General features: G+C 37.5%; 2 protein-coding genes across 3 annotated transcripts in view; one reads left to right on the forward strand and one right to left on the reverse strand.

Annotated features, from left to right (window-relative positions):
• The window catches only part of ASB15 (ankyrin repeat and SOCS box containing 15), a 60,751-nt gene extending 48,061 nt beyond the window's left edge, over positions 1-12,690 (reverse strand). For both annotated transcript variants that reach the window (XM_072764137.1, XM_072764138.1), the window contains exons 1-2: positions 12,412-12,690; positions 4,425-4,517 (exon numbers count right to left, since the gene is read on the reverse strand). The gene's annotated coding sequence lies outside the window, so the exon portion shown is untranslated. The remainder of the gene's footprint in view (positions 1-4,424; positions 4,518-12,411) is intronic.
• Positions 12,691-12,992: 302 nt separating this feature from the next.
• NDUFA5 (NADH:ubiquinone oxidoreductase subunit A5) lies at positions 12,993-27,572 on the forward strand. The gene is made up of 5 exons (XM_026018692.2): positions 12,993-13,187; positions 13,508-13,552; positions 16,199-16,315; positions 21,840-21,905; positions 25,208-27,572. The coding sequence occupies exons 1-5, from the start codon at positions 13,167-13,169 to the stop codon at positions 25,307-25,309; spliced, it is 351 nt and encodes a 116-aa protein (XP_025874477.1). The 5' UTR covers positions 12,993-13,166; the 3' UTR covers positions 25,310-27,572.
• Positions 27,573-27,823: the final 251 nt, after the last annotated feature.

Below are 27,823 nucleotides of genomic sequence, written 5' to 3' on the forward strand. Positions count from 1 at the left end.
CCATTGTATACATAGACCACATCTTCTTTATCCATTCATCTTTCGATGGACACCGAGGCTCCTTCCACAGTTTGGCTATTGTGGACCTTGCTGCTATAGACATCGGGGTGCAGGTGTCCCAGCATTTCATTGTATCAGTATCTTTGGGATAAATCCCCAACAGTGCAATTGCTGGGTCATAGGGCATTCTATTTTTAACTCTTTGAGGAACATCCACACAGTTTTCCAGAGTGGCTGCACCAGTTCACATTCCACCAACATTGCAAGAGGGTTCCCCCTTCTCCGCATCCTCTCCAACATTTGTTGTTTCCTGTCTTGTTAATTTTCCCCATTGTCACTGGTGTGAGGGGGTATCTCATTGTGGTTTTGATTTGTATTTCCCTGATGGCAAGTGATGTGTAGCATTTACTCATGTGCTTGTTGGCCATGTCTATGTCTTCCTCTGTGAAATTTCTGTTCATGTCTTTTGCCTATTTCATGATTGGATTGTTTGTTTCTTGGGTGTTGAGTTAGATAAGTTCTTTATAGATCGTGGATACTAGCCCGTTATCTGATAGGTCATTTGCAAATATCTTCTCCCATTCTGTAGGTTGTCTTTTAGTTTTGTTGACTGTATCCTTTGCTGTGCAAAAGCTTCTTATCTTGATGAAGTCCCAATAGTTCATTTTTGCTTTTGTTTCTTTTGCCTTCATGGATGTATCTTGCAAGAAGTTGCTGTGGCCAAGTTCAAAAAGGGTGTTGCCTGTGTTCTTCTCTAGGATTTTGATGGAATCTTGTCTCACATTTAGATCTTTCATCCATTTTGAGTTTATCTTTGTGTAGGGTGTAAGAGAATGGTCTAGTTTCATTCTTCTGCATGTGGCTGTCCAATTTTCCCAGCACCATTTATTGAAGACACTGTCTTTTTTCCAGTGGATAGTCTTTCCTGCTTTGTCGAATATTAGTTGACCATAGAGTTGAGGGGTCATTTCTGGATTCTCTATTCTGTTCCATTGATCTATGTGTCTATTTTTGTGCCAGTACCACACTGTCTTGATGACCACAGCTTTGTAGTACAACCTGAAATCTGGCATTGTGATGCCCCCAGCTATGGTTTTCTTTTTTAATATTCCTCCGGCTATTTGGGGTCTTTTCTGATTCCACACAAATCTTTTTGTAAATTTTTCTTTTATTTATTTATGATAGTCACAGAGAGAGAGAGAGAGAGAGAGAGAGAGAGAGGCAGAGACACAGGCAGAGGGAGAAGCAGGCTCCATGCACCGGGAGCCCAATGTGGGATTTGATCCCGGGTCTCCAGGATCGCGCCCTGGGCCAAAGGCAGGCGCTAAACCGCTGCGCCACCCAGGGATCCCTGATTCCACACAAATCTTAAGATGATTTGTTCCAACTCTCTGAAGAAAGTCCATGGTATTTTGATAGGGATTGCACTAAATGTGTAAATTGCCCTGGGTAACATTGACATTTTCCTAATATTAATTCTTCCAATCCATGAGCATGGAATATTTTTCCATCTCTTTGTGTCTTCCTCAATTTCTTTCAGAAGTGTTCTGTAGTTTTTAGGGTATAGATCCTTTACTTCTTTGGTTAGGTTTATTCCTAGGTATCTTATGCTTTTGGGTGCAATTGTAAATTGATTAGCCCTTTAAGTTATATAACTATAACTAAAACCCACCAAATTTGGGGGTTTGCAAAACCTGGGAAGGAAAGAATTATTGCAGAAAGAATTTGAGTTGACTTATCACAATAAATAAAGTATGACAAAATTTCATGAATTAACATGGATCTGAGTAAAAAACTGGAGCTAAAAGTGCATATCATTATGATGGGTTCACCTGTCTTAAATGAACCAAAAATTGGCCTTAATCTTTCTAAAAGCTGTTAAAGGAAACCAGATCATTTATAGAACTATTTAATGTAAAACATAGTGCTTGGTCCTAGCAGGGTGGCCGTATTAGTATCAAAGTAATAGTGAAACACATCCGTGGAAATAATAGAACACAAGTGCTCATGTTTTTGTCAAAATACAAAATTATCTTAACATGCTAGAAAATTGGGGAAAATCCAACAATAGAATTTATCAAGGACATATTAAAGCCATGCATTGAAGTTCAAAATATTAGTCACATAGGTTTGTGAGGTAAAAACCTGGTTTAAAAGACAATAATATTAAAAAAAAAAAAAACCCAGATACCTCAATTGTTACATTAAGGTCTTAATTAAATTAAGTATGAGTGAGTTATGCAATAGCTATTTTTATAACTACAATCATAATCTTACCTGACATTAATAGAGGAACAGTTTTCCAATCAAAATAGTTCATAATAAGTTTTCTGGTTTGAACACGGATAATAAGTTTGTATTTTTCTATTTTTTTTTCTGGAAATTGATGCAAAAGCAACAAGGAGAATGACAACAAAACAAATGTAAATGTCATTCTCAGGAAAATCAGACTAAAATAATCAGTAGACTTCACAAAAAGTAAGGGCTGCTACAAGCATAAAGATTAGAAAGAAATCTTTGCAGGAGGATGTAAAAAGAAGTAAAGAACAGTGAGAAGGCAGGTGACAGCAGATCTTAAAAACACCAGCACATATATACTTCCTAAAGGTGAAGCACTTATGTTCAGAGTGAGTTCTGCAGTAAAAGTTACAGCAGCAACTAAAGAGAGGAAGGGATGACACAAACCCTCTTGTATCTGGTTTGGTTCAGAGAACCAGAAAGAGGCAGCTACACCAAGAAACACATGGATGAGTGATAGCTGCAGGAAGAAGTCTCTCTGTTCTTTTCTGAACATACTTGGCCCAGGAAAATCCAACTTATTTTAAAACGATTAATAAATATGGATGTCTTATAGGACAGATGTAAATACAAAGAAAGATAAGGAGGAGAGTAGCAGAACTTTGCAACAGATAAATTACACTCATATGGAAAGTGTTGCCATTGAGTAGATGAAAATTATGGTCATCTCTTTTATCATTAAGTGGAGTAACAATGACACAATTTCATCAATGAAAAGACTACAAAGTAGAAATGTGACAACTATGTGAACAGGTGGAAATAGAAAAGCAGAAAGTGAACAAAAATCTGGCCAAATTCAGAAAGAAAAAAAAAACCACAAGCTTTTTAAAATCAAATTTGGAAGACTTCTCTAGGGGTATAGAACCCGAAGACAACACAGTATGAAATATAGGGGAAAAAAGTGAGAAGAGAAAACAAAATAGAATGACAAATTTAAAAGCATTAGAAAGGATAGTAGAGTACATATCCATATATTTTTATGTTTAAGACAGTCAAGGTTCAACAAATGCATAGTTGGAGACCCTAAGGAAGGAAGTTTAAAAAAAAAAAAAGAGAGAAGCAAACAAGAATTGAAAGACATAAATAATAAGAACTTCCTGAAATAAAAGATTTAAGTCTAAGTAGGTACAGGATGCACTGTGTGTCCGGGGGAAAATGACCTAAAAATTTAATACAGAGATGTAATCTACTAATGCCATTGGATTTTAAAGATAAAGAAAACTTATTTTGCCAGGGTTAAAAAAAAAAAGATAAAATCATTTATAAAGGGAACAGCAATCTGACATAATATTTCTCCAGAGCAGCACCTAAAGATCCTCAAGGGAAGAAACCATGAGCCAATAATTTTATATCTGGTCATGCTGTCATTCAAGGATCCACTTGTAAGACTAAAATATACTGTATATTGTTTGCATGAGACCTTCTTAAAGAAACTGGTAGAGGATTAATTCAGCCAAACAATAAATGACTGGGGTAGCTAAGACATATGGATTAGCAGAGAATATTGAAAAAAAAATTTACTATAGAACTAGTAACAAAAGCAAGGTAGGAATAAGAGTTACAGAACAGAATGTTGACATTACCTAGCCTCACAACATGGAAATGATACAGCTAACATAAATTTGGGATAGGAAGGTAAGTGCAGTATTGATTGCCTCAGTTGGTGTGGCTAGGAAAAAAATGATAAAAAGTAAATCTGACCTACCAAATCATGGAAGTATAAAAATATTTAAACTATCAGTGTGAACACTGAGAAAAGCAGTATTTTTTACTAAGATTGAGGGGTAGAAAAAATGCAGAGAGGCAGGGGGATGGGTGGGGTGGAAGGAGGAGCATGACTACTTCATTAAATTTTTTCCTAGTAGGGAACTAACAGCAACTGTTAAAAAAAAAAAATGGAAACCAAGAGAATTATACAATATTATAAATATAGTTAACTAATAAATAAAAAATATATGTTTTCCAAACCTGTGAAGAATTACATAAAAGATAAAAGCTGTGTAGGAAAAAGTATTTTTAAAAACCACAAAAATCAGAGCAAATACATCTGTTATATCATTATACGTAAATGAGCCTAACTTGATTAAGGAAAAGGATCAATTTCACACATTCATGGTGATTTTTACCTTTCTCTCCATGTCTTTCTCCCATTTGTGTTGTAGAGCCAAGGGAGTTAGAGGTTAATGGAGTAGGATGTGAATCCAGTAAAGTATACAAAACTGAAATAGAAAAATAAAATAAAGAATGGTGTGAAGGAAAATGAGACCGGAAGTACTTAAACTAATATGAACTGCCTATTACTGGATAAACATGACTCCATTCTTCAAGAGAAGATATTAGATACAAATTCTTTTTTTTTCAAGATTTTATTTATTATTTATTTATGAGAGACACACAGAAGCAGAGACATAGGCAGAGGGAGAAGCAGGCTCCCTTCAGGGAGCCCGATGTGGGACTGGAACCAACTGAGCCACCCAGGCGTCCCTAGATACAAATTCTTCTGAACAAAGTAGAGTGGGTTAAGAAATTAACTGCTTTGCTGTAAGAATGAACTGCTAGAGTAAATAGAGATTACTAAAATAATAGGCATTAAATAGTATAGCCTCAGGCCATTTAGGATTAAAGGGGAAAGTAAACTTTAAAAAATAGGTTTATTTTATTTTATATATTTTAAAAGATTTTTATTTATTCATGAGAGACACACAGAGAGAGGCAGAGACATAGGCAGAAGGAGAAGCAGGCTTCCTATGGAAAGCCTGACGCAGGACTCAATTTCAGAACCCCAGGATCACGACCTGAGCCAAAGTCACACACTCAACCACTGAGCTACCTGGATGCCCCTAAAAAAATAGGTTTAAAGAGAATAGCTTGTACACAATCTCTGAGTATGTCTTCAGAGCCTTCTTCAATGTTTTCCTTCAGTGATCTTTAAGTCTGAAATATGACACCAGTCAGAATGACTAAAATTTAAAATAGTGACAACACTAAATGCTGACAAGGATGTGGAAAACTGGATTATTTGTGCATTTCTGGCAGGAATGTAAAATGATATAGCCACTCTGGAAAACAGTTTGATAGTTTCTTAAAAACTTACACATGAAATTATAATAGGCCCAGCAATTGCACTCTTGCATAGTTATACCAGAGAAATGAAAACTTATGTTTGCTCAGAAATCTGACCATGAGTGTTCACCTGTCCTTTGACAGGTGAGTGGTTAAACAAACTGTGGTATATCCATACAATGAAACACTACCCATCAATACAAAGGAACAAACTATTGATACATCTAACAATCCAGATGCATCTCCAGAGAATTATTCTGAGTGAAAACAGTGAATCTCAAATGGTTATATACTGTTTCTAGAATATTCTTGAGATGGTGAACAGACTGGTGGTTGCCAAGGGTAAAGGGGACATGAAGGAGAGGAATGTGGAGTAGCTATAAAAAGGCAACATGAGAGGGATGCCTGGGTGGTTCAGTCGGGTCAAGCATCTGACTCTTGATCTCAACTCAGGTCTTGATCTCAGGGTTGTGAGTTCAAGCCCTGTGTTTAAAAAAAAAAAAAAAAAAAGCAACATGAGAGATCCTTATGGTAAGGGAAGTATTCTGTACCTTTACTATATAAATGTTAATATCTGACCAAAATTAAAAGCAACTTAATTCTAAATAAGTCAAAACTGTTGAGGCTTTCTATGTGCAAGTGTGATAAATTGCTCCCAAATTGGAGGTCATCTGACCTCCACTAAGCATAATGGAGCATATATATATACACACATATATGTACATATATGTATATGTATATATATGTACATATATGTATATATATATCTGCTGTGCACTTGGAGGCTTTCAGATACTCTTATTTTAATAGGAAAATGTTAAAGATGTTTATTTATTATCTAAAAATAGAAATCAAAACAAATACCATTACAACTTATATTGACCTGAATGCCCTGGAATGCAATCTTGAACAGCTAGGGGGTTCTTGAGCTGCCTGTCAGGAAATGATGTCCTAATCCAACCATTGTGAGCTTCACAGATGGAGATATTGGCCATGATCCAGAGAAGCTGAAGGACCTGCCCAAGCCATAAAGCTGGTAAATTACAGAGCTATGTTCCTGCTTAGAATCCTTTCCAGTTCACAGGGGAGAGGTATACATATGAGAAAAAAGAATATATAAATGATTGTGGGAATGGGAAATGGGCAGGGCTGAAAAAAATAAAGATATATAAGCCCACTTTAATTGCAAATTAAGAATAAGGAGGGAGAAGTTGCTTGGTATCTTCTTTGCAGCATGTCCCTTGCAGAACTAGTATCTGCTCAGACCATAATCTGTCAAGGTGGATGGGAGCAAGCCTCGGACTAGACGTAAGCAGGTATATGTGCTGGAGTGAGGACATGGGGAGTCAATTTCTTACTGTATTCAGCTTTCCTTGCTCATGTTAGAATATCCCAGAAATAAAGGCCAATCAAGAAGGCATCACATGACCGTGGACTAGCGCAGTGTCCCTGCAACTTTCTTGGAAGGGACAGTCTGAGACTTGTGAGCGTGGTGGGGTGGGCTGAAGAAAAGTGCTACCACCCATGACAATGGCAGTAGCTATTGTCACTATTTAATCATAGTTCATCATAATGCAGTTTTTTCTCAAAGGCATGATAACGGTAATCATTATTTGTTTCTAATTTCTACTTGTGTAAGTTATCCATAGTAAGACAGTTACATCACACTCCTATTCTCTTCTGCATCCTCTTTCTTGTAATTAGATCAAGAAATAAGTGATATTTAATGTGCTTGCTTCTCTGTTTCTTTGAGAGTCTCCCCACCATGTCCTCTCCAACCATCACAGCTACAGCTGTGCTTTTAGGATATTACGTTAATTCTGTTTAGCTTCCCTTTTACACCTTGTTTACTGGCCCTGAGTTACTGTGGGTGTGCTGTTCTCCGTCTTGGTCAGCTGGATTTTTAGGACCAGTATCTACCATTCTTCTCAGCAGGTAGCAGGGAAAGCCTGCTTCTTTACCCTGCTACCCTCCCTCCTCCAGGCACTGATAGCAACATTTTGGCTATCCCCCTCCTTCTTTTCTTTTACTGCCCCTTGTCAGCCTCATTCATTCTCCAACTATTAAAAATGCATGCAATAGTATCCTAATGTCATATGAGGGCATATAATCAAGTTCTGCTTATCCGCTAGTCACTGTTCTTAGCCGTGATTTTGTAAGTGGCATATTGGCTCTTTTTGGGTCCTAGCCACTCCTAGACCAGATTTTCTTTTTCTTAATGTTGATATATATCTGAGATATATTTTTTAAAAGATTTTATTTATTCATGAGAGATACAGAGAGAGAGAGAGAGAGAGAGGCAGAGACACAGGCAGAGAGAGAGAAGCAGGCTCCATGCAGGGAGCCTGACATGAGACTCAATCCTGGATCACGCTCTGAGCCGAAGGCAGGCACCAAACCGCCGAGCCACTCAGGGATCTGAGATATTTTAGACCAAATTCCTTTATGTTGTACTGCTTATTATGTTTTTTTTTACCAAGTGAAATTTCCAGAAAAATCTAAAAAAAAAAAAAAAAGATTCTTCATCCCCTCAATGGTATATAAGATCGCCAAGACTGCCATTTACAAAATCTGTCTCTTTATCACCACCTCCTGGAGAACTGACTGCATGACTTATGAAGTCATCTTAACTGGGTTTCTACTGAAAACAAAGGCAGTTTGGGATATTTTATAATACCTCTAACATTACAGTATTACTTTGTAATGGAGAGAGGCAAGTTGCCTGAATGTATAAGAAGACCCCTGAGACTATTTTTTACTACATTTTATGTTATATATTATAAACTGCATAATATTATATATATTGCAAATAATGGAGATGGTTTCCAACTGCTTAAAAACCATTCCTGACTTTCAGGAATTTTCTTCTCTGCTTTTAAGTGGAGAGCGGTAGCTTTTGGTACACAGAAGTGGTGCTAGACATGCCCCCTATTGGCAAGGGTGAAGTGGCTAGAAATCTTTATTACTCCATTCTTCTATAGGTTCTATTTTTCAATAGAGTTACCTGTGTTTAACCTCAATGTTAAACTTATTCCACATCTGAGTGGCAGTGTTGGATATCCCCATTTTCACACACCAGATAACTCAAATAAGTGGAAACTGATAACCACTAAGATAAAAGTTGGTAATGGCTTTTATCTAATTTATAGCCCAATTTAGAGTGAGGTTCTAAAAACCACCATATAGAAAACATACCAAAAATTATCTGGTTGTAGTCACTTGTTAGAAATATTCATAGCACAGATAGAAAAGACTGTAAAGAACTAAGATATTTTGAATATGCCTGATATGAATGGAGGCACAAAAGATGGGTAATGTCTAAACAATTTGAATTTTAACATTTTGGTCTAAGAACTAATTTGAAAAAATATGATTTTCTTTCTTGTCAAGTTTGGGAGAGGGAAAAATACTCCCCGAGGGGACATTATTTTCACCCTTGTTCCCTGACCAGGAAAACTAAGAGTAAACCAGCCAACATAGTACTTGTCCCCTTTAGATTATTAGGAACGAGCCTCTCATGCCCTGAAAATTGAGATGCTTTCTTCCTTTTCAGCCTTTTGGTTTCATGTCTCCCTCAAGTAATTGGCTGGGAAGCATAGCTCCAGAGCCTTAGATTCTAGAGAAACACTTTAACTTCCTGACTTTGTTAAGATTCAGCCCTTTGCCACAGTAACTTCTTGCAAGATACATCCACAAAGGCAAAAGAAACAAAAGCAAAAATGAACTATTGGGACTTCATCAAGATAAGAAGCTTTTGCACAGCAAAGGATACAGTCAACAAAACTAAAAGACAACCTACAGAATGGGAGAAGATATTTGCAAATGACATATCAGATAAAGGGCTAGTTTCCAAAATCTATAAAGAACTTATTAAACTCAACACCAAAGAAACAAACAATCCAATCATGAAATGGGCAAAAGACATGAAGAGAAATCTCACAGAGGAAGACATGGACATGGCCAACATGCACATGAGAAAATGCTCTGCATCACTTGCCATCAGGGAAATACAAATCAAAACCACAATGAGATACCACCTCACACCAGTGAGAATGGGGAAAATTAACAAGGCAGGAAACAACAAATGTTGGAGAGGATGCAGAGAAAAGGGAACCCTCTTGCACTGTTGGTGGGAATGTGAACTGGTGCAGCCACTCTGGAAAACTGTGTGGAGGTTCCTCAAAGAGTTAAAAATAGACCTGCCCTACGACCCAGCAATTGCACTGTTGGGGATTTACCCCAAAGATTCAGATGCAATGAAACGTCGGGACACCTGCACCCCGATGTTTCTTTCAGCAATGGCCACAATAGCCAAACTGTGGAAGGAGCCTCGGTGTCCATCAAAAGATGAATGGATAAAGAAGATGTGGTTTATGTATACAATGGAATATTACTCAGCCATTAGAAACGACAAATACCCACCATTTGCTTCAACGTGGATGGAACTGGAGGGTATTATGCTGAGTGAAGTAAGTCAATCGGAGAAGGACCAATATTATATGGTCCCATTCATTTGGGGAATATGAATAATAGTGAAAGGGAATATAAAGGAAGGGAAAAGAAATGTTGGGAAATATCAGGAAGGGAGACAGAACATAAAGACTCCTAACTTGGGGAAACGAACTAGGGGTGGTGGAAGGGGAGGAGGGCGGGTGTTGGAGGGGAATGGGTGACGGGCACTGAGGGGGACACTTGACGGGATGAGCACTGGGTGTTTTTCTGTATGTTGGTAAATTGAACACCAATAAAAATTAATTAAAAAAAAAAGATTCAGCCCTTTGCAGAAGAGTATCTATCATTAAGAAGCAGTGTAGGAGGTCCTAATTCTTCCAGTTACTTAATTTTGGAGAAACCAGACCTCCCTTATTGGATAGGCTAGGGGTCCTCCACAGAAAGTTGTATAAAACATGAGATCCAGATTTTAGCTCTAAGTCACCTGGCCTTGCTAATTTTGTTTACAGAAGAACTTCCTAACATCTGTCTGCTTCCTTAGCAGAGTTCTAACACTTACCCTCTGGGAACTCTCTCCCAGCTGAGAGAATATAATGCATTTGATGTCCTTGCTATTTACATAAAGATATTCCCAAATCCCTTTTCGATATCACAGATGCCAAAGTTGATTTCTCTTTATAGCCAATTCTACTGTCACCAGCCATAGGTGGTGGTGACTATCAAGCTATTAAGCCCACTCCATACATAGCCTCACACTTCTGCAAATGGACTGGTTCAGAAAACCTACACATTTTCCCACTACATAGAAATGGTTAGCTATGCAGTATACCTTAGCCCGGATCAGCTAGATCTGTCTAGCCGTGGTGTCTTTTAAAAATATGGTACGTCAGAAGCCTGAACTCCTAAAGTTACAACAAATGAAAACACATGTATCTTTTATAATTACATGATTCTACATTCTAGAACACATCCACAATGACAAAAATTCTTAGAATCTGGAGGTACAGGGAATAAAGTTTGTGACCTCATAAACTTCCATTCATCCAAGTTCTGGTGATTATTTCAGCATTATCTGGTTTGAAAAATAAGGACATTTCCTCTCAATCCCACTATGGTTTCCTGAATCTAATCTAGTGTGTCCAGATATAAATGTCACCATGGCAGGAGCAAATTGATGCATCAGTTTGTTCCAGTTCAGTTGTTTGTATTTTTTTATGTGTATACAACCATACACATGCCTGCTTGTATCTTTAAAATGCATATATGCACACATTTTTTTTTTTTTATGATAGTCACACAGAGAGAGAGAGAGAGGCAGAGACACAGGCAGAGGGAGAAGCAGGCTCCATGAACCGGGAGCCCGATGTGGGATTCGATCCCGGGTCTCCAGGATCACGCCCTGGGCCAAACAAAGGCAGGCGCCAAACCGCTGCGCCACCCAGGGATCCCCACACATGTTAATATATATTTCCTCTGTCCTGAATTGTAATTGCGAATGATTGAAATACTAGAAGTTAGAAATTATGATGGAAGTTATGGGGAAGCCTAATTCTTGAGTAATCTGAGCTGGGAAAATTATACCCCTATGGCTCATCTTTCTAGGGACAGCTATCCAAATGTAAGAGAGGAAGATATGTTACTCAGTGTTAGTTTATAGGGTTGCTGTAACAAAATACCACATACTCGGTGATTTAAACATCATTAAACGTATTAGCTCCTCTGTCTGGAGGCTGGAAGTCAGAGATCAAGTCAGTGTTTGGTTTCTTCTAAGGGCTCAGAGAATTTGTTCCACGGCTCTCCCCTAACTTCTAGTGATTTTCTAGAAATCTTTGTTGGTCCTTGGCTTGTAGAAGCATCATCCCTACCTCTGCCCTCATCTTTGCATTACATTTTATATTCTCCCTACGTACATTTCTCTGTGTCCAAATATTTCCTTTTAATTAGGATATCAGTAGTATTAGAGAAGGGCTTACTTTAATGAGCCCATTTTAACTAATTACATTTTTAATGGTCCTATTTTTATATAAGGTCACATTTTGAGATAGTGGGGTTTATGACTTCAGTATATGAATTTGGGGGACATATTTCATCCCATACAACTCAGCTATAGGTTTTGCATGTCTTCAAGTAACTCTTGTGAAATTATTCCCTAAAGTGATTATACGAATTCACTCCCACCAGCAGTATATGAGTCCTCCTGTTGCTCTCCATCCTTGCTAGCACTTGGTATTGCCATTCTTTAATTTTTGTAAGATGGCAGTAAAATTATAGTTAATTTGCATTTTCTTGATTATTAGGGAGGTTGAGTCCTTTTGATGTTCATTGACTTTTCCTGGTTCCATTTTTGTCAATTGTCTATTTACTTCCTTTTGCTTATTTTTCTATTGTATTCATTAAAAAATATAGTTATTGGGTGGAAAAAGGAAAAAATTTCCATCCATATATGGTTTATATTCTAGAAACAGTGACACATATACTTATGTATAAATATATGTCACTTTTTTGTAACTAGTTAACCATTTTTGGTTATTCACTTCCTCTTCCCTGCTACCACTGCACTCTAAAAGAGGTGCAAACCTCTTTCAGAAAAACACTTACCAACTGCTAATGCGTGTTTTCATCACCGTTCAGTAAATTCCAGGATGTGGGATCCTGCCTTAAAAATCACGTCCCGGTAACTAACACATAACGCGTACCCGATAAATGTTTGCAGAGATAAGTGGGGAGAAGGGCCGTGATCTGTTATCACTTCCCCTGGGGAAATGCGAAGGTGGATGACACACTTCCGAAAGTGAAATGGAAAAGGGCTGAGACAGGAAATGGCTTCACACTGTGAACGGCACCGGCACAGTAGACCGAAAATACCGATATCCTGGTCCCATGAATCAGCCTTGGCTGCGACGAGATGACTGAGATGACAGCTCCAGGGGACCACGCTCATGTTACTACACACTGCACCGTGCAAGGGAGGTTGAGGAACTCGCCAAAGGATAAGCCAGGTGCACATTCTGTCGTAGGTTTCTGGGAATCTGGAGCGTTTCCCTCAGCCTCCGCGCAAGCCGTCAGCGGTCGTAAAGGCAGGAACCCGTCCGCAAGACGGACGCCGCTCAACGGCCTCTTCCTGCAGCGCCTGCTCCGGACTCCGGTGTGCTCATTGCGCAGGCGTCGATTCCCACCCCACCCCCCACCCCCCCCACGCCGAGGAATGGGCGGGGCAAGCCTCCGCCGGGTGGAGATCGCGAGGGGGGCGGGAGCTGTTTCCAAGGTGATAGTGTGGCGGCCTCGGCGGTGGATTGAGCGGGTCTGAGCGGGGTTCCCAGAGGGCTGCGCGTCCCCGGCCCGTCGGCGCTGTCATGGCGGGTGTGCTGAAGAAGGTAAGGCGAATGGAGGTCACTGCTGGATTTTAGACCGTGGGGGTAGAGTCGGCCCGAAAGCCCTTCACCCCGCGGTGGTGGCGGGAACGGGCGCGGGATGGCCGAGGCTGTTGGGCGGACTCGTCTGCTGGGGCCTCAGGGATGACGCACTCCGTAGCCCCGTTCTCTCCAAACTAGTGGCTCCGAGAGACCGATAGCTGTTTTCAGGTCGGTTGTAGCCGGGGCGGGGAGGGGGGTGGGGGGTGGTAGGTCTCTCCTTCCTTAGCGTGGCGGGCGTGCGGAATTGTAAACAGCTTGAATCGTGTTTTGTGTTTGAACAGACCACCGGCCTTGTGGGATTGGCTGTATGTGAGAGTCCACACGAGGTACGTTCCGTGCTGCTCCATTCCCGGATTCCCCAGGACGACTAGAACCTGTGATCCTGGTTGAAAGGGCAGCGGGGTGCGGATATTTCAAGCCCCAAATTACAGGCCGGCCTGAGAGCCGCCTTGAGACCAGAACAGGGTCTTCTCTGTCCTTTGTCGATGGGTCCCGTGCGCGTGCGTCTGCGCCTGCGCGTTCCATGACCTCGTTCTTTTTTTTTTTTTTTTTTTTTAAGATTTTATTTATGTATTCATGAGAGACACAGAGAGAAAGAGAGGCAGAGATACAGGCAGAGGGAGAAGCAGACTCCAAGCAGGGAGCTCGACATGGGACTCCAGGATCACACCTCAGGCTGCAGGCGGCGCTAAGCCGCTGTGCCACCGGGACCGCCCCATGACCTCCTTCTTAAGTCCCTTTTCTTGCTGAGTTTTTCCGTAGGCTTCCCGCGCCTTCACCTGTCCCGTTATGAGTACCCTCCCATACCTGTATCTCCATGTTCCACCGCCCCCCACGCCCGCCTCACCTTTTCTGCCTCGGTGCCTTGGATTCCTGTACACCTTGCCTTACCGCGTCCATCGCTCTAGCAGCTAACCCCTTGCGTCCTCAGTGTTCCCTTCCAGTGGGTCTTCAGAATGCTTCCATCTGAAGACTTTAAATACCTCCCTCGCTCCTTTTCTTCCTTTCTGTAATCACACCATCTCTCTCCTCCCTTTTAAAGATAACTCCAAAGAGTTATCTGGACTTAACTGTCTCCAATTTCTCTTACTCCCTTTTGAATTCACTCCACCCAGACTTGGCTAGAACCGCTCTTTTCAAGGTCACCATGATTTCTGTGCTGCTGAATCGAATGGTCAGCTCACGTTTCTCATCTTAATTGACTCAGTAGCCGCACTGGCGACATTTGGCACCGTCTCCCTCAAGCGCTTCTGTGCTTGGGAATTCACCTAGTCTTCTGTTTTTTGTGTCCCCCCCCCCCCCCCCTTACTCTCATTGACTTTTCTGGTTATTTCTCATATCCCCACTTAGGAATTTTGGAGTTCTTAGACTTAGTTCTTGGAACTTTTCTCTATATTTGTCTCCTTGCCTGGACTCAATTTAGTGGTTTTAAATACTACCTATACACTGATAACTGTTAAATTTCTGTATTGAGCACTGACCTCTGAGAGTCTTGTATATTTCGTTGCTGAGTGGATATCTCCACTTGAATGTCAGACAGGCAACCCAAACTAAACACCCCAAATTGTGTTCCTATTCTTCTCCCTAAAAAAAGCTTTTCTCTCAGGCTTGCTCACCTCAATGAATGGCAGTTTCATTCTTGTGTTGACTGAGTTCAAAAACCTTGAAATCACCTCTAATTTCTTATTTATTTATTCATATGTATATTGTGAATATATATGAATGAAACTAGGTGTTAGTACTGATGGATTTTGTACAATTAAATACAAAGAATTCTTTATATAATGTATGTATATTTGTGATTATATTTACTATTTATGAACTCTTGTGAATTATGATCTGGTGTAACAGTTTCTTACCATGTAGCTTTACTACTAACTGCTGTATGTGAACTTGAAGTTCATTGTGCTTTAAGTTCAGTTCTCTTGTTCCTTTTCTGTTAAGCCTGCGTGAAACCTTCATTTTCATGACCAACCCAGTCACCATAAGCTGAAGTATTATGACTACATTAAGTTAAATTTGATCATTTTGATAATCATTGCTTTTATATATTTTTTTACTTCTTCAGAAATTCAAATGAGAAAAATGGAAAAAAATCAATTTGTAGTGCTTAGGATTGCAATTTGAGAAGTAATGATTTAGTAAATGAGTTGATTTTCAAATAGATCATTAGCAATAAGTTAGAATGCAGTTTTATTTTTACTTGTTACCATATCTTTGGCTTATATACAACCTATGTTGTTAATGCAACATAAAAAGTATCCATTTTATACACTTGACCCTTGAATAACAGGTTTGAACTGCTTGGGTCCACTTATGTACATGTATTTTTCAGTAAATACAGTACAGTACTGTAAATGTATTTTCCTTAAATGATCTGCTTTTTATTTTTTTTAAAGATTTTATTTATTTATTCATTAGAGACTTAGAGAGACAGAGGCAGAGGCAGAGGGAAAAGGAGGCTAGGGAGCCTGATGCAGGACTACATCCCAGGACCCCAGGATCACACCATGAGCCTAAGGCAGGTGCTCAACCACTGAGCTACCTAGGTGTTCCTCATGATTTTCATAATAACATCTTTTCCCTAGCTTACTTTATTGTAAGATTATAATATGTGATAACATACAACATAAAAAGTATGTGTTAACTGTTTATGTTATTGGTCAGGCATATTTGTTATTGGTCAGGTTTGGGGGGAGTCCTAAGTTATATGTGGATTTTCAGCCATGCCAGTGATAGGCTCTCTAACCTCAGCATTGTTCAAGGGTCAACTGTTCATTCTTCAAGGCTCACATTTTCCTTCAATTATAAAGGTAATAAGGCGAAGACATGAAGAAATTGTAACAAGGAAGATTTAAATGCTTTTTAAAAACAGATGTGAATCTTTCTGTAATTCGTGAGACTTTTTAAAATGTTCTGTTGAATCTTTGATGATACTTTAAACTGGAAATGTATATGATTTGTCTTTTCAGAGGCTAAGAATATTGTACACAAAGATTCTTGATGTTCTTGAGCAAATTCCTAAAAACGCAGCATATAGAAAGTATACAGAACAGATTACAAATGAGAAGCTGAGTATGGTTAAAGCGGTAAGTAGCTGACTTGATTTTGTTTTCTTGGATTTATGGTTTCCAATACACCATTAAAAAAAGTTCAGTTGCTTTTTTTTCCCCTGCTCTTCTATTCTTCTGTGCTTTTCTTCCATCCTTTTTCCCTTTCATTCAGCAAATTCCTGTTTACTAATGCTTTCCATATGTAAGCCACTATTAAATACTGGAGTGAAAGAATAACCTCATGTCCCTTCTCTAAGCTAACATTGTAGTACATCTCTTCTTTATCAAGTCCTTTGTTGATTGTTGACTTACCTATAGATACATCAATCTTTTTGTAGTTTCAGAGTAGAGAAAAATGAAAGTAGAACACAAAAAATATATGTTGTGTTTAAACAAAACTGTTAGAAAAAACTTTTGAAAAATGCTTATTACAGAGAGGGCCAAGTTAGTCTCTTAATTACCAAAAATTATATCATTGTTGGGCAGCCCTGGTGGCTCAGCATTTTAGTGCCGCCTTCTGCCCAGGGTGTGATCCTGGAGACCTGGGATCCAGTCTCACATCAGGCTTCCTGCATGGAGCCTGCTTCTCCCTCTGCCTGTGTCTCTGCCTCTCCCTCTCTCTCTCTCTCTCTCTCTCTCTCTCTCTCTCTCTCTCTATCTCTCGTGAATAAATAAATAAAATATTAAAAAAACATAATTACTTTATAAAAAAAATTATCATTGTTATGGAGTGACTGTGTTCCCTGCCAAATTATATGTTGAAGCCCTAACCCCCCAGGGTGGCTGGAACATCTATAGAGGTAATTAAAGTTGATGAGGTCATAAGATTGGCCCTGATTCAATGAGATTAGTGTCCTTATAAGAGACAGCTCTCTCTGCCATATGAGAACACAAGAAAGAAGGTAGCTGTCTGCAAGCCAGAAAGAGAGCTCTCATCAGAAACTGACCCTTTTGGACCTTAATCTTGGACTAGCAGTCTCCAGAGCTGTGAGAAAATAATTTTTTGTTGTTGAAGCCGCACAATCTTTGGTATTTTATTGGTAGCCCTAGCAGACTAATACAAGCATTTTACAGGTCTAAATCAAAGTCCCTAGCTAGACATACCATAGACTGCTGCTAGTTCTTTTATGCCAAACTATATTGCACTTTTGTGCAATTAAAATTTTAAAGTATTACATTTTCACACTAGCAATTATTCATGGACTTCTATAATTATCCAAAAGTGTTCATAAACTCTAAAAGTAATTTACATATATGTAATAAGTGGCCCTATTATATTTTTCTTATTATTAGTTTACCAAAGTGAATAATTATTTTTCCTTAGGGATATGGCAAAACAATGAAATTTGATTTGGAACTTTTATTCTTAGCTTGGCAGTTCTGAAAGTAACTTACAAAGTCTCTAGGGGAAGGTTCAACATTTCTTTTGATTTCATGTTTTCTTTCTTTTTTTTTTTTTTTTAAGATCTTATTTATTTATTCATGACAGACACAGAGAAAGAGAGAGGCAGAGACACAGGCAGAGGGAGAAGCAGGCTCCACGCAGGGAGCCGGACATGGGACTCGATCCCGGGTCTCAAGGATGGTACCCTGGGCTGAAGGCGGCACCAAACCACTGGGCCATCAGGGCTGCCCGATTTCATGTTTTCCTTAAGGAAAACGGACTGGTGCATATTTTCCCATCACTGAGTAAGAAATTTCATTTTTTCTTTTCACGAAGTAAAGCTCTTTCAACATTTTGAATCTTTCCCTACTTTCCTTCTCTATTCTGCTCTATCATTTTTTTCTCGTTTTAGCCTTTCATTTTATTATCTTCCAGATAGCCTCAAAATGTATTTAGCTTATTCCTATCTTAAAAATAGAACTGTTATATTTATATCTCTTACTTCTGCCCTATTTTTCTTTTCTCTCTTAGCCATTGTCAACCAGAGAATAGCTTACTGTCATTACTTTCACTTACTAGTTCTAAAATAGTTTTCTCTGACTGGGCTCTTTCAGTTGCCTTGTAACTTAGTGATCTGTATATAGTTCCATTATACTTCATTACGTGCCCACACTGTGATTAGAGTGATTTTTTTTTCCCCCAATATATAAATCTGATCCAGATTCTTCCTGCTTAAAAACATTCTTGTAGTTTCCTGGTTAGTGTTTCTCAGAGGCTGAATTTAAGAATGTTTGCTGAGTTAGTTGTATGAAACTCACCTCACTACTTCCATCTGCGTGGCTCTGATGTACAGCCAGGTTTGGGAAACACTGGCTTACAGGATAAAGTCCTTAGCATGCATGGAAGGTGCCCCAAGATCTGACTCTGGGTTATCTTCTCAGTCTTACCTTGTCATTTCCTATTTTATACCCTGTACTTCAGCAACCAAACTGCTGATAGTTATGTGAATTACATGCAATTTAATTTTGTGTATATTCTCTTCCCTCTAACTGGAATCCCCTTACCTTGTCTTTCTGGCACTTTTTACTCAGTTCTCAAGATCTGTTACTTCCTCTGTGAAGCCTTTTCTTACTCTCCTAAATAGAGATTGAGAACTTCCTTGATTCTCTTCCATTGTACCTGTCACACTGTATTTTACTTATGTTTTATATTCTGGTCTATAAATTACTTTTGATTGATGATTGCATTCATCTTTGTATCCCAAGAGTCTAGCATAGTACCTGGTGCTTATATAAGGTCCCATAGAAATGTTTGTTTATCCAAAAGGCTAAATACAAATAGTTTTTAACAACCTCAAGTACTGCATGATAGTTGTATCACCAATTCCTGTTTTTGGTAAAATGATTACAGATTTTTACCCTCAATAGAGTCACAGACAAAGTCTTTAGTAAATCTTGTTATGATTATAAAACATCTACTTACTGAGCCTAAAATGGAAATAAAAGTAAATATTTTTTCAGATTACACTAGGGAGATAGAATATTGGTGAAAAGTATTGGTTTGTGGCCTGTCCAAAATTTTCTTCTCAGCTCTAAAACTTATTTGCTGAGTGACTGTTGGCATATTGTCCATTTCTCTTAGTTTCCTCATCTAATACTTGGGTATAATAATACCTACCTGAACACTTGTTAGGACTGAATGAGATAATATATGTAAAATATATGTAAATCATGTACTGATCACGCTTAACATACGTGATCAGTACATGGTAGCTTATTAAGCTTAATGACATTCTGCCATTGGTAAATAGAAGTCATCGTATTGACTTAGCTTCAATAAGACAAATTTTGAATTGTCTTCCTAGCACAGGATTCTCTTGAGTTGAAATTACTGTTGAACATTCCTTGCCTTCTTTTCTTCAGTCTCCTAGATCTCTTAACAATGACCAGCTTCCCGGTTTTGTTTTCAGATTTTTGCTTCAAGACTCAGTTAATTCTGAGGTAAACAGTCTTTCTCAGACATGTTCATCTGCTTCCCCTTCCTTCTTTTCCAACTATTTTTACTTATTCAAGGAACACTGATTGCCGTTCTATGCCTTGTATGCCTGTAGGCATGGAAGCTAGTGCCTCTATGACAATGAACAAAACAGATTAAAATCCCTGCCTTCTTGGAGATTACACATTCATGGTGGGAGGCAAAGAAGTAAGTAAATAAAGAAGTACATTACATAGCGTATAGAAGATAGTTAAAAACAGTGAAGGAAAATGAAAAGAGAGTGGTATGTATCAAGTGATGAGGGATATTACAGTATATATTTGTTTCCTGTGCCTGTTCTAATAAACATGGTGGCTTATAACAATAGAAATTTATTCTTTTACATTTCTGGAAGCCAGAATTCTAAAATTAGTATCAAAGGCTCAAATCAAGGTGTTGACAAGGCTGCATTCCCTTTAGAGGTTCTAGGGTAGAATCTGTTCCTTGACTCTTCTAGCTCTGGTGGCTTTCAGCATTTCTTGGCTTATGGCCACATCACTGTAATCTCTGCCTCTGTAGTCACATTCCTTTCTCATCTATGCATAATTTCTGTCTGCCTCTGTTTTATAAGGACACCTGATATTGTATTTAGGGTCCACTTGGCTGATTTAGGATAATCTCTGTTTCAAGATTCTTAATCACAAAATATTTGCCACACAAGCTAACATTCATATGTTTTAGGGATTAGGTCATGTACATTTTGTGGGACATTATTTAGCCTACCACAATATAAATTATTATCAAAGTGGTTCTCACTAAGAAGGTGATATATGAACAAAGACTTGGATGGAAATGAAAGAACAAGCCATGCAGTTATCCCTGGTCAGCCAGCAGATGCCCTGAAGCAGGAACATGCCAATTCCTGTAGAAAATATCTTTTTTTTGTTTGTTTGTTTTTTTCCCTTCTTTTCATTCTGTCTGTGGGCCAAAAAAAATCATCCTCTTTATACTTTACTTACATATTAGTAAGTATGTATAGAATATAGAACATGGTTTCTGGCTCTCACAAAGCTCAGTTTACTAGTAATAAATATATGTCATTGTATTTTGCTAGTACCTTTTTAGCACTACTTTAAAAAAAAAAAACCTTGTATTGAAGAACAATGTACATAAGGAAAGGAGCAGAAATCATAAATGTAGAGCTTGATAAATTTCCACAAGTCACACCCATATTAACACCAAATCAAAAAAGAGGACATTTCTAGAATGTCCAAACCTGCTTTTTCCCCTCTTAAAGATAACTACTCTTCTGACCTCTAACACCACAGATTCATTTTGCCTGGTTTTTTAACTTTTTTTTTTTTTAGCTTTCTATAAATGGAATTATCAGTCCGTGTTCTTTTGTGTGTGGTTTCTTTCACTTAATATTATGTTTGAAAGAATCATCTCTGTTCTTGCATATAGTTGTAATTTATATATTTGTACTGCTATATAGTATTCTGTTATATCCAAATACTATGATTTATTCATTAATTCTCTATATATCATTTGGATTCTAATTTGAGGTTATAATTTGTGCTGCTGTGAATTTTTTTTTTAAGATTTTATTAATTTATTCATGAGAGACACAGAGAGAGAGGCAGAGACATAGGCAGGGAGAGAAGCAGGCTCCATGCAGGGAGCCCCACATGGGGCTCGATCCTGGGACTCCAGGATTACGCCCTGGGCCAGAAGGCAGGCTCTCAACTGCTGAGCCATCCAGGCGTCCCCTGCTGTGAATATTCTTAAACATGCCATTTGGCTAATGTATTATAAATTTCTGTTTGGTATATACCTAGGAATGGAATTCTGTGTCACAGGGTAGCATTTACCTCAACGGAGGAAATAGAGGAAATACTAAGAAAATAAAGTAGTATTTTAAAATCTGTATTTTAGAAAGACTAAATGGATATCATATTCCTTACTCTTGATCAGCAGTTAATATTAAGACAGAAAAGCAATAAAAATAGAGAGATTAGACTTTCCACCAGATAGTTGGCAAACATTAGTAAGGGTATAATGAAAGAAATACTAATTATGTTTGCTATAATAAATGCTATTTTATATTTGCATCTTTTTAATTAGGATGTTGAAACATTCAGATACTGTGTTCCTTTTTTTAAATCTTTTTTTTTTTTTTCTTTTTTTTCCCTTAAACTATAGGAACCAGATGTTAAGAAATTAGAAGACCAACTTCAGGGTGGCCAACTAGAAGAGGTGATTCTTCAGGTAAGAAAAAGTTGACTGTTTAGATGTTTGGCTTTAAATGGTCAGAGGCACTGTGCTTAAGAGACACAAAACTGACATCTCAGAAAAAAAGGAAAACTAAGTTTCTTTCTTTATGTCAGCTCTCAATACAAGAATAATTACATATAGGAAATACTTCAATTATGTACATGTCAATTAAATATCAGTAATTTTAATTTGAATTTATGAGGCTTCTGCTGGAAATTTGGAGTTTAATACACCTTGAATTTCATCAGCGTGTTTTTGTTAGCCTTTAGTTCAGAGGAGTAACACAATATTACTATTATTTGAATAATTTTATCTTTTTATTTTTATTATTTATTTATTTTTTTAATTTTTTTTTTTTTATTATTTATTATAGTCACAGAGAGAGAGAGAGAGAGGCAGGCAGAGACACAGGCAGAGGGAGAAGCAGGCTCCATGCACCGGGAGCCCGATGTGGGATTCGATCCCGGGTCTCCAGGATCGCGCCCTGGCCAAAGGCAAGCGCCAAACCACTGCGCCACCCAGGGATCCCCTAATTTTATCTTTTTAGATAGAAACACTTTTATATATTAAGGGCTTAGCATATTTTTAATATGGAGAAATACAGATATTTTGAACCATAAAATCATAAAATTAAAATGTATTTTTGACTGTTAGATTAAAATATCTATGCCTTTTTTTTTTAAGTCGTGCATTTTTCCCCCCAGTTATAAGTAAGGTTAAACTTAAAATATGTTCCTGTATTTTGTGTTTTATAAATACTGTAATTAATCTTTTTATTCTGTCATTTGTTTTTAATGTTTTTCTTCTATATTTCTTTTGAGTGTTTTTTAAAATAAGAGAGATTAACTTTAAACTCTTGCAATATTATTTGAACATTTTTTTAGTCTTTTCTTTGCCTTTTGACTTAACTGAATATTTTCTTTCATATATAGAGATTATTAAAATTTTTACTTGATCAAATCACTCTCCCCCTATGCCTCACCACTTCAGCTCCCCCTCCCATATTATAGGTTTAGATGTCTACCCTTATAAGCCATCTGATTGATATTCAGTTGTTTCATTTAATTTGTACATTTTGTATTTAAAAAAATGCAGTTATTTTTTGAGTTTTATTAAAGGACAAATGAAAGGTGATTAGGGAGGTATATCACCAACAGACATGATATATAAATTCAGAAGAATTGTTAGATGGCTCTGTTAAAAAGAGGAATAGGGCATTTAGACAGTTTTTTTGAATGTAGACTCAATCATTCAAAGGCCTTCTATTCATTTGCCAACTGTTGTACCATGTGGGAACTTGCTGCTAACTTATTATTGTCCTTTTCCTGTTCCTCTTTCTTTTCTGTCAGATTTTACTTTGATCATGACTTTAGTTTAACTGATACACTAATTTATCATGCAGTTATAGACTCAGGGTACAGTTAGGTATTTTTAAGTCAGCTGTGCAGTTCTCCACATTTTCATAGACAGTATTAAGGTTAAATTTTAATAATGTTTCATTTAACCTAATATATTTAAAATATTTTGAAACATATAAAAATATTGATATATCTAACATTCTCTTTTTATTCTAAGTCTTTAAAATCTTCTGTATGTTTTATACTTGCAGCAGATCTGAATTTTTTTTTTAAAGATTTTATTTATTTATTCATAGAGACACAAGAGAGAATGAGAGGCAGAAACACAGGCAGAGGGAGAAGCAGGCTCCGTGCAGAGAGCCTGACGTGGGACTCGATCCAGGGTCTCCAGGATCACACCCTGGGCTGCAGGCGGCACTAAACCGCTGCACCACCGGGGCTACCCAGCAGATCTGAATTTGAACTAGCTGCATCTCAAATGCTTACTGAATAGTTACATGTAGGTAGTAGCTACCATTTTGGACAGCCCATTTCTAGAGGGATAGTAAATAAGGTAAAGGTACTATGTTAGAAGCCCAGGAAGAAGGAAGGAATAGGTAACGGGTCATGTGCACCTGGGTCCAGCTACCTGAAATGGATTGACCTTAGTGATATTCAGGGTCAGGTGCCCTCCCTACACTACACGATGCCTTGGAGGCTTAAAGAAAGCATGAATGGTAAAGAGACCCAAGCCAAAGAGCAGTCAGGGAAACAGCCATCTTTAGGGATATTTTTAATCAGTATTTATGCTCTTTTCTCATCTCAGCATCAGTAAATCCCTCTACCCTCAGATTTCTGTTGATGTACTTTTTAACACACTGTTTATTTTAGACTGTTCTTGGAAACATAGATGGGCTATTTGGCACCACTGGCTTTAGATGAAGCATTGCCTTTTCTATAGAATTACAGCTTGTGGGATCCCTGGGTGGCTCAGCAGTTTAGTGCCACCTTCAGCCCAGGGCATGATCCTGGAGTCCTGGGATTGAGTCCCACATCAGGCTTCCTGCATGGAGCCTGCTGCTCCCTCTGCCTGTGTCTCTGCCTCTCTCTCTCTGTCTCTCGTGAATAAATAAATAAATAAAAATCTTAAAAAAAAAAAAAAGAATTACAGCCGATGACAGACTCTGGTACTTACTCTGTATTTGAATTCCTTCTCTGACATCCTGACAAGTGTTCTTCTAAATTGGCCAGAGTTGTCTTAGGTCGTTTTGTTGTATAAAAAATGTGAAATAAAAAGATAAAAATGTTAAATATTTATAAATTTGTTTGAAGAAAAAAGGTAAATGTAACTTAATGTAAGGAAATTAATCAGTAATTTTTGTGCACCTATGATATTCTGCATTCCATAGATCACTGTTTTACAAACTGTGGGTCTCAAGTGATTATGGGTCAAGAAATCAGTTAGATGGGTTGTGCCTAGCATTTAAAAAATATAATAGAAGATAATGTGTCATAGCTAGTAAAGATAATGATATTATTAGTTTTGTTTTATTCATATGTGTGTATTTTAGATCCTTTAGAATTTGTTTGTTGTGTTTTACTGTGGGCCATGATAAAATAGTTTGAAAGCCATTGACATAGATACTTCTTATTCCCAAAGAATTATAGTCTAATGGCAAAACAGACAATTAAGATTGAAACTTCACCAAGTAAACATTTGAACATTCTAATAGCAAATTTTAATCAAATAGAAAAAGATCAAAAGCTATCCTTTCTAACTCATGATTGTCTAGCTATGAGAATTAAGGTAATTTTATTAGTAATGTTCAACATTTGATGGTAGAACAGCTTATTAGATATTAATATGAAAATAGTTCTAATTATATTTCAGTCATTAGCTATGATAAATATCTGTTAATCAGTGTAATCAATTGATCTTTTAAAAATTTTTATTAACAGGCTGAAAATGAATTAAGTCTGGCAAGAAAAATGGTACAGTGGAAACCATGGGAGCCTTTAGTGGAAGAGCCTCCTGCCAACCAGTGGAAATGGCCAATATAATCATCATTAAATGACTAGTGTGTTGATGGGAAATGGATGTAATTAAATGTTCTGTTATATTAAAAAAAATATTTCCATATTATTGACATCTTACAATCAAGAAAACTAATACAGAACATATTTAGGAGACTTGTTAAAATTAATGACTATGGTAATAGGGTCTTATGAATTCAGTTTTGACATGTAAAACATTCATTCAAATTATTTCAAAGATCTTTTTTTTTTTTTTTTTTGGTTTTGTGTTTTAATAGTATTTCAGAGAGGCTGTGTAAATATTTGAAAATTAATTGGAAAAGTTCCCATAGATTTTCAATGCAGAGGCCATAATCATAATGTGAAATATTATTAGTAGTATCTTCAACACATCATTTAATGGTTTTTGTCCTGGAAAAAAATAGATGAGATACTTAATTATTGTTTAGACAAATTTATAGGTCACTAAAGAGAAGTAGTAAGAGTAAAAACCATCAAATTACAGTTGTACAGTTGAGGAAATTGATTTGGTATTTGAAAGATTTATTTATAGTGGGAATTGGAAAAACTTTTCCTTCTGTCTCATTTAAAGAAGTTAACTTTCTGTTCTTTAGCCTTTAGTTTTCTTGATCAACCAAAGTACATCAGGATAAAGATAGAATTTATGTAAAAGGAGAGACACCAAGAGTTTCTTTATCTGACCTATGGATAAGTTTATATCCAGAGCATTTCAGTCATACATGGGTTATAACTTCAAAGTGGAATCATTAAGTTTTCACTAAGTTCCAATATGAATGCAGTTGGCTATCAAACTGAAGATAAATGCTAATTCAAGGAAAGAAAGAGTTGGCATAAATTACTTTTCATGTGTCCTCATCCTTCCTAGACCCTATCATTTCTAAATACTTAAATTTGGCATTTTTTAACATCAAAGATAGTACTTTTATGTATGTTTGTACATATATATGTTTTTGTGTGTTTTCCTATCCCTGTGGCAAAGCAGAATCATTCAGAATTCTCAGGATGAGAAAATTTTATTTTTTCCACTCTATTTTTCCCCTTACAGACCTGTAAATTCAATGGTCAGTAAATATTAAATGAAATGGATTGAGTTACTTTTCAGCAGTCAGAATGCAAGAGAAAGGTTCTGGGGGGGATGTGGGAAAGCTTTAGAGGGAGTCAGAAGTCCCAGGTTCTCATTCCCATGGTTTCCTTTTCCTTTTCCTTTTCCTTTTCCATTTCCTTCCTTTTCCTTTCCTTTCAAGATTTCTTTTTTAAAGATTTATTTATCTCTCTGCGAGAGGGGGGCAGAGACAAAGGCAGTGGCAGAAGCAGGCTTCATGCAGGAAGCCCGATGTGGGACTCAATCCCGGGTCTCCATGATCATGCCCTAGGCTGCAGGCGGTGCTAAACCGCTGTGCCACCGGACTGCCCCTCCCATGGCTTTCTAGTGCCATCATGAACTCTAAGTGGAGGCACATTGTGAACTTCTCAGATTGACCTATTTACTTCTTCGTAAAAGTAGAACTTATGATTTATAACTTCCTTTTCAGTTCTGACATTTGCTTTAAATATACATTATAGATGTAAAAAATACATGATCCTAAAGCATTTCAACATAAATACTTGCAAGCAAATTTCCTAACCATTTTTTTTTAGTCCTTGGAGCACATGAAAACAGGAAGATAGCTTGATGTGGCTTTATCAGACTTTATAGCTCCACTTCTTCCACGATTCTTGGGTGTCATATGTTTTACCACCAGAGCTCCTGTAGCTGTTATAAAAAGGGACCGTATTGATGTTTGCATTAGAAATGCTAGTGGAAGAATAATAATAATATAATAATAGTAGCTAATATTTGTTCATGTTTGCCAGGCACTCTTCTAATTACTTGACTAATTTCACTCTTAAATCTGCACTCCTCATAAAAGTGTGATCCTGCATATTATCTGTATTTCTCCAGATAAGGAAACCAGAATTCAGTGTGAGTAGTGGTCTCCTACAACTGTAGGCACCTGTAGGCAATGTGAACACCTTGGAAAAATAGGCGAAGAAATGGTATAGTAATAACCAAAGTCTCATAGCTAGTAAGATGTGGAGCTAAATTTTGAACCTGGACAGTCTTGCTCCAGAACTCACGTTCCTAACTATTATATTATTTTTTAATGAATATTCTTGGGTTGCTGTCACTCCTGCCTGTACCATCTGGGTTGTACCAAAAGAGCCTATTTCCTGCTTTCTTGATTTGTTTTGTCCAAATAAGTAAAAAAATAGGAACAGTGGTAGTAAACTGGATTTCATTTTGTGCAAAAATCTTCATATGGATTATAGGTAGATAATGTTAACGGGATAGGCATTTAAAAGGCATTGCCCTGTGGTCCATGTTTTTACATTTACCAACTGCTATTCCCAACTGCCCATACAAACTTACACCTGATAGTTTTTACTCTTTCAAATGTTTTCTGGTTGCTTCCTCTAACTTCCAGAGTAAGCTTTCCTGATTGCTTTACAAATGATTCTTCCATTTAAAGATCTTCAGGA

The sequence above is a fragment of the Vulpes vulpes genome, chromosome 7 (assembly GCF_048418805.1).
Source record: "Vulpes vulpes isolate BD-2025 chromosome 7, VulVul3, whole genome shotgun sequence".
Taxonomy (NCBI): Eukaryota; Metazoa; Chordata; class Mammalia; order Carnivora; family Canidae; genus Vulpes; species Vulpes vulpes.

What these genes read in the sequence shown, in the direction of transcription:
- NDUFA5 (XM_026018692.2), top strand. Translation starts at nt 13,167, where the DNA reads ATGGCGGGTGTGCTGAAGAAG. An exon ending in TGGCGGGTGTGCTGAAGAAG is followed by an intron (nt 13,188 to 13,507) that starts GTAAGGCGAATG and finishes GTGTTTGAACAG; the next exon opens with ACCACCGGCCTTGTGGGATT. An exon ending in AGCTGAGTATGGTTAAAGCG is followed by an intron (nt 16,316 to 21,839) that starts GTAAGTAGCTGA and finishes CTTAAACTATAG; the next exon opens with GAACCAGATGTTAAGAAATT.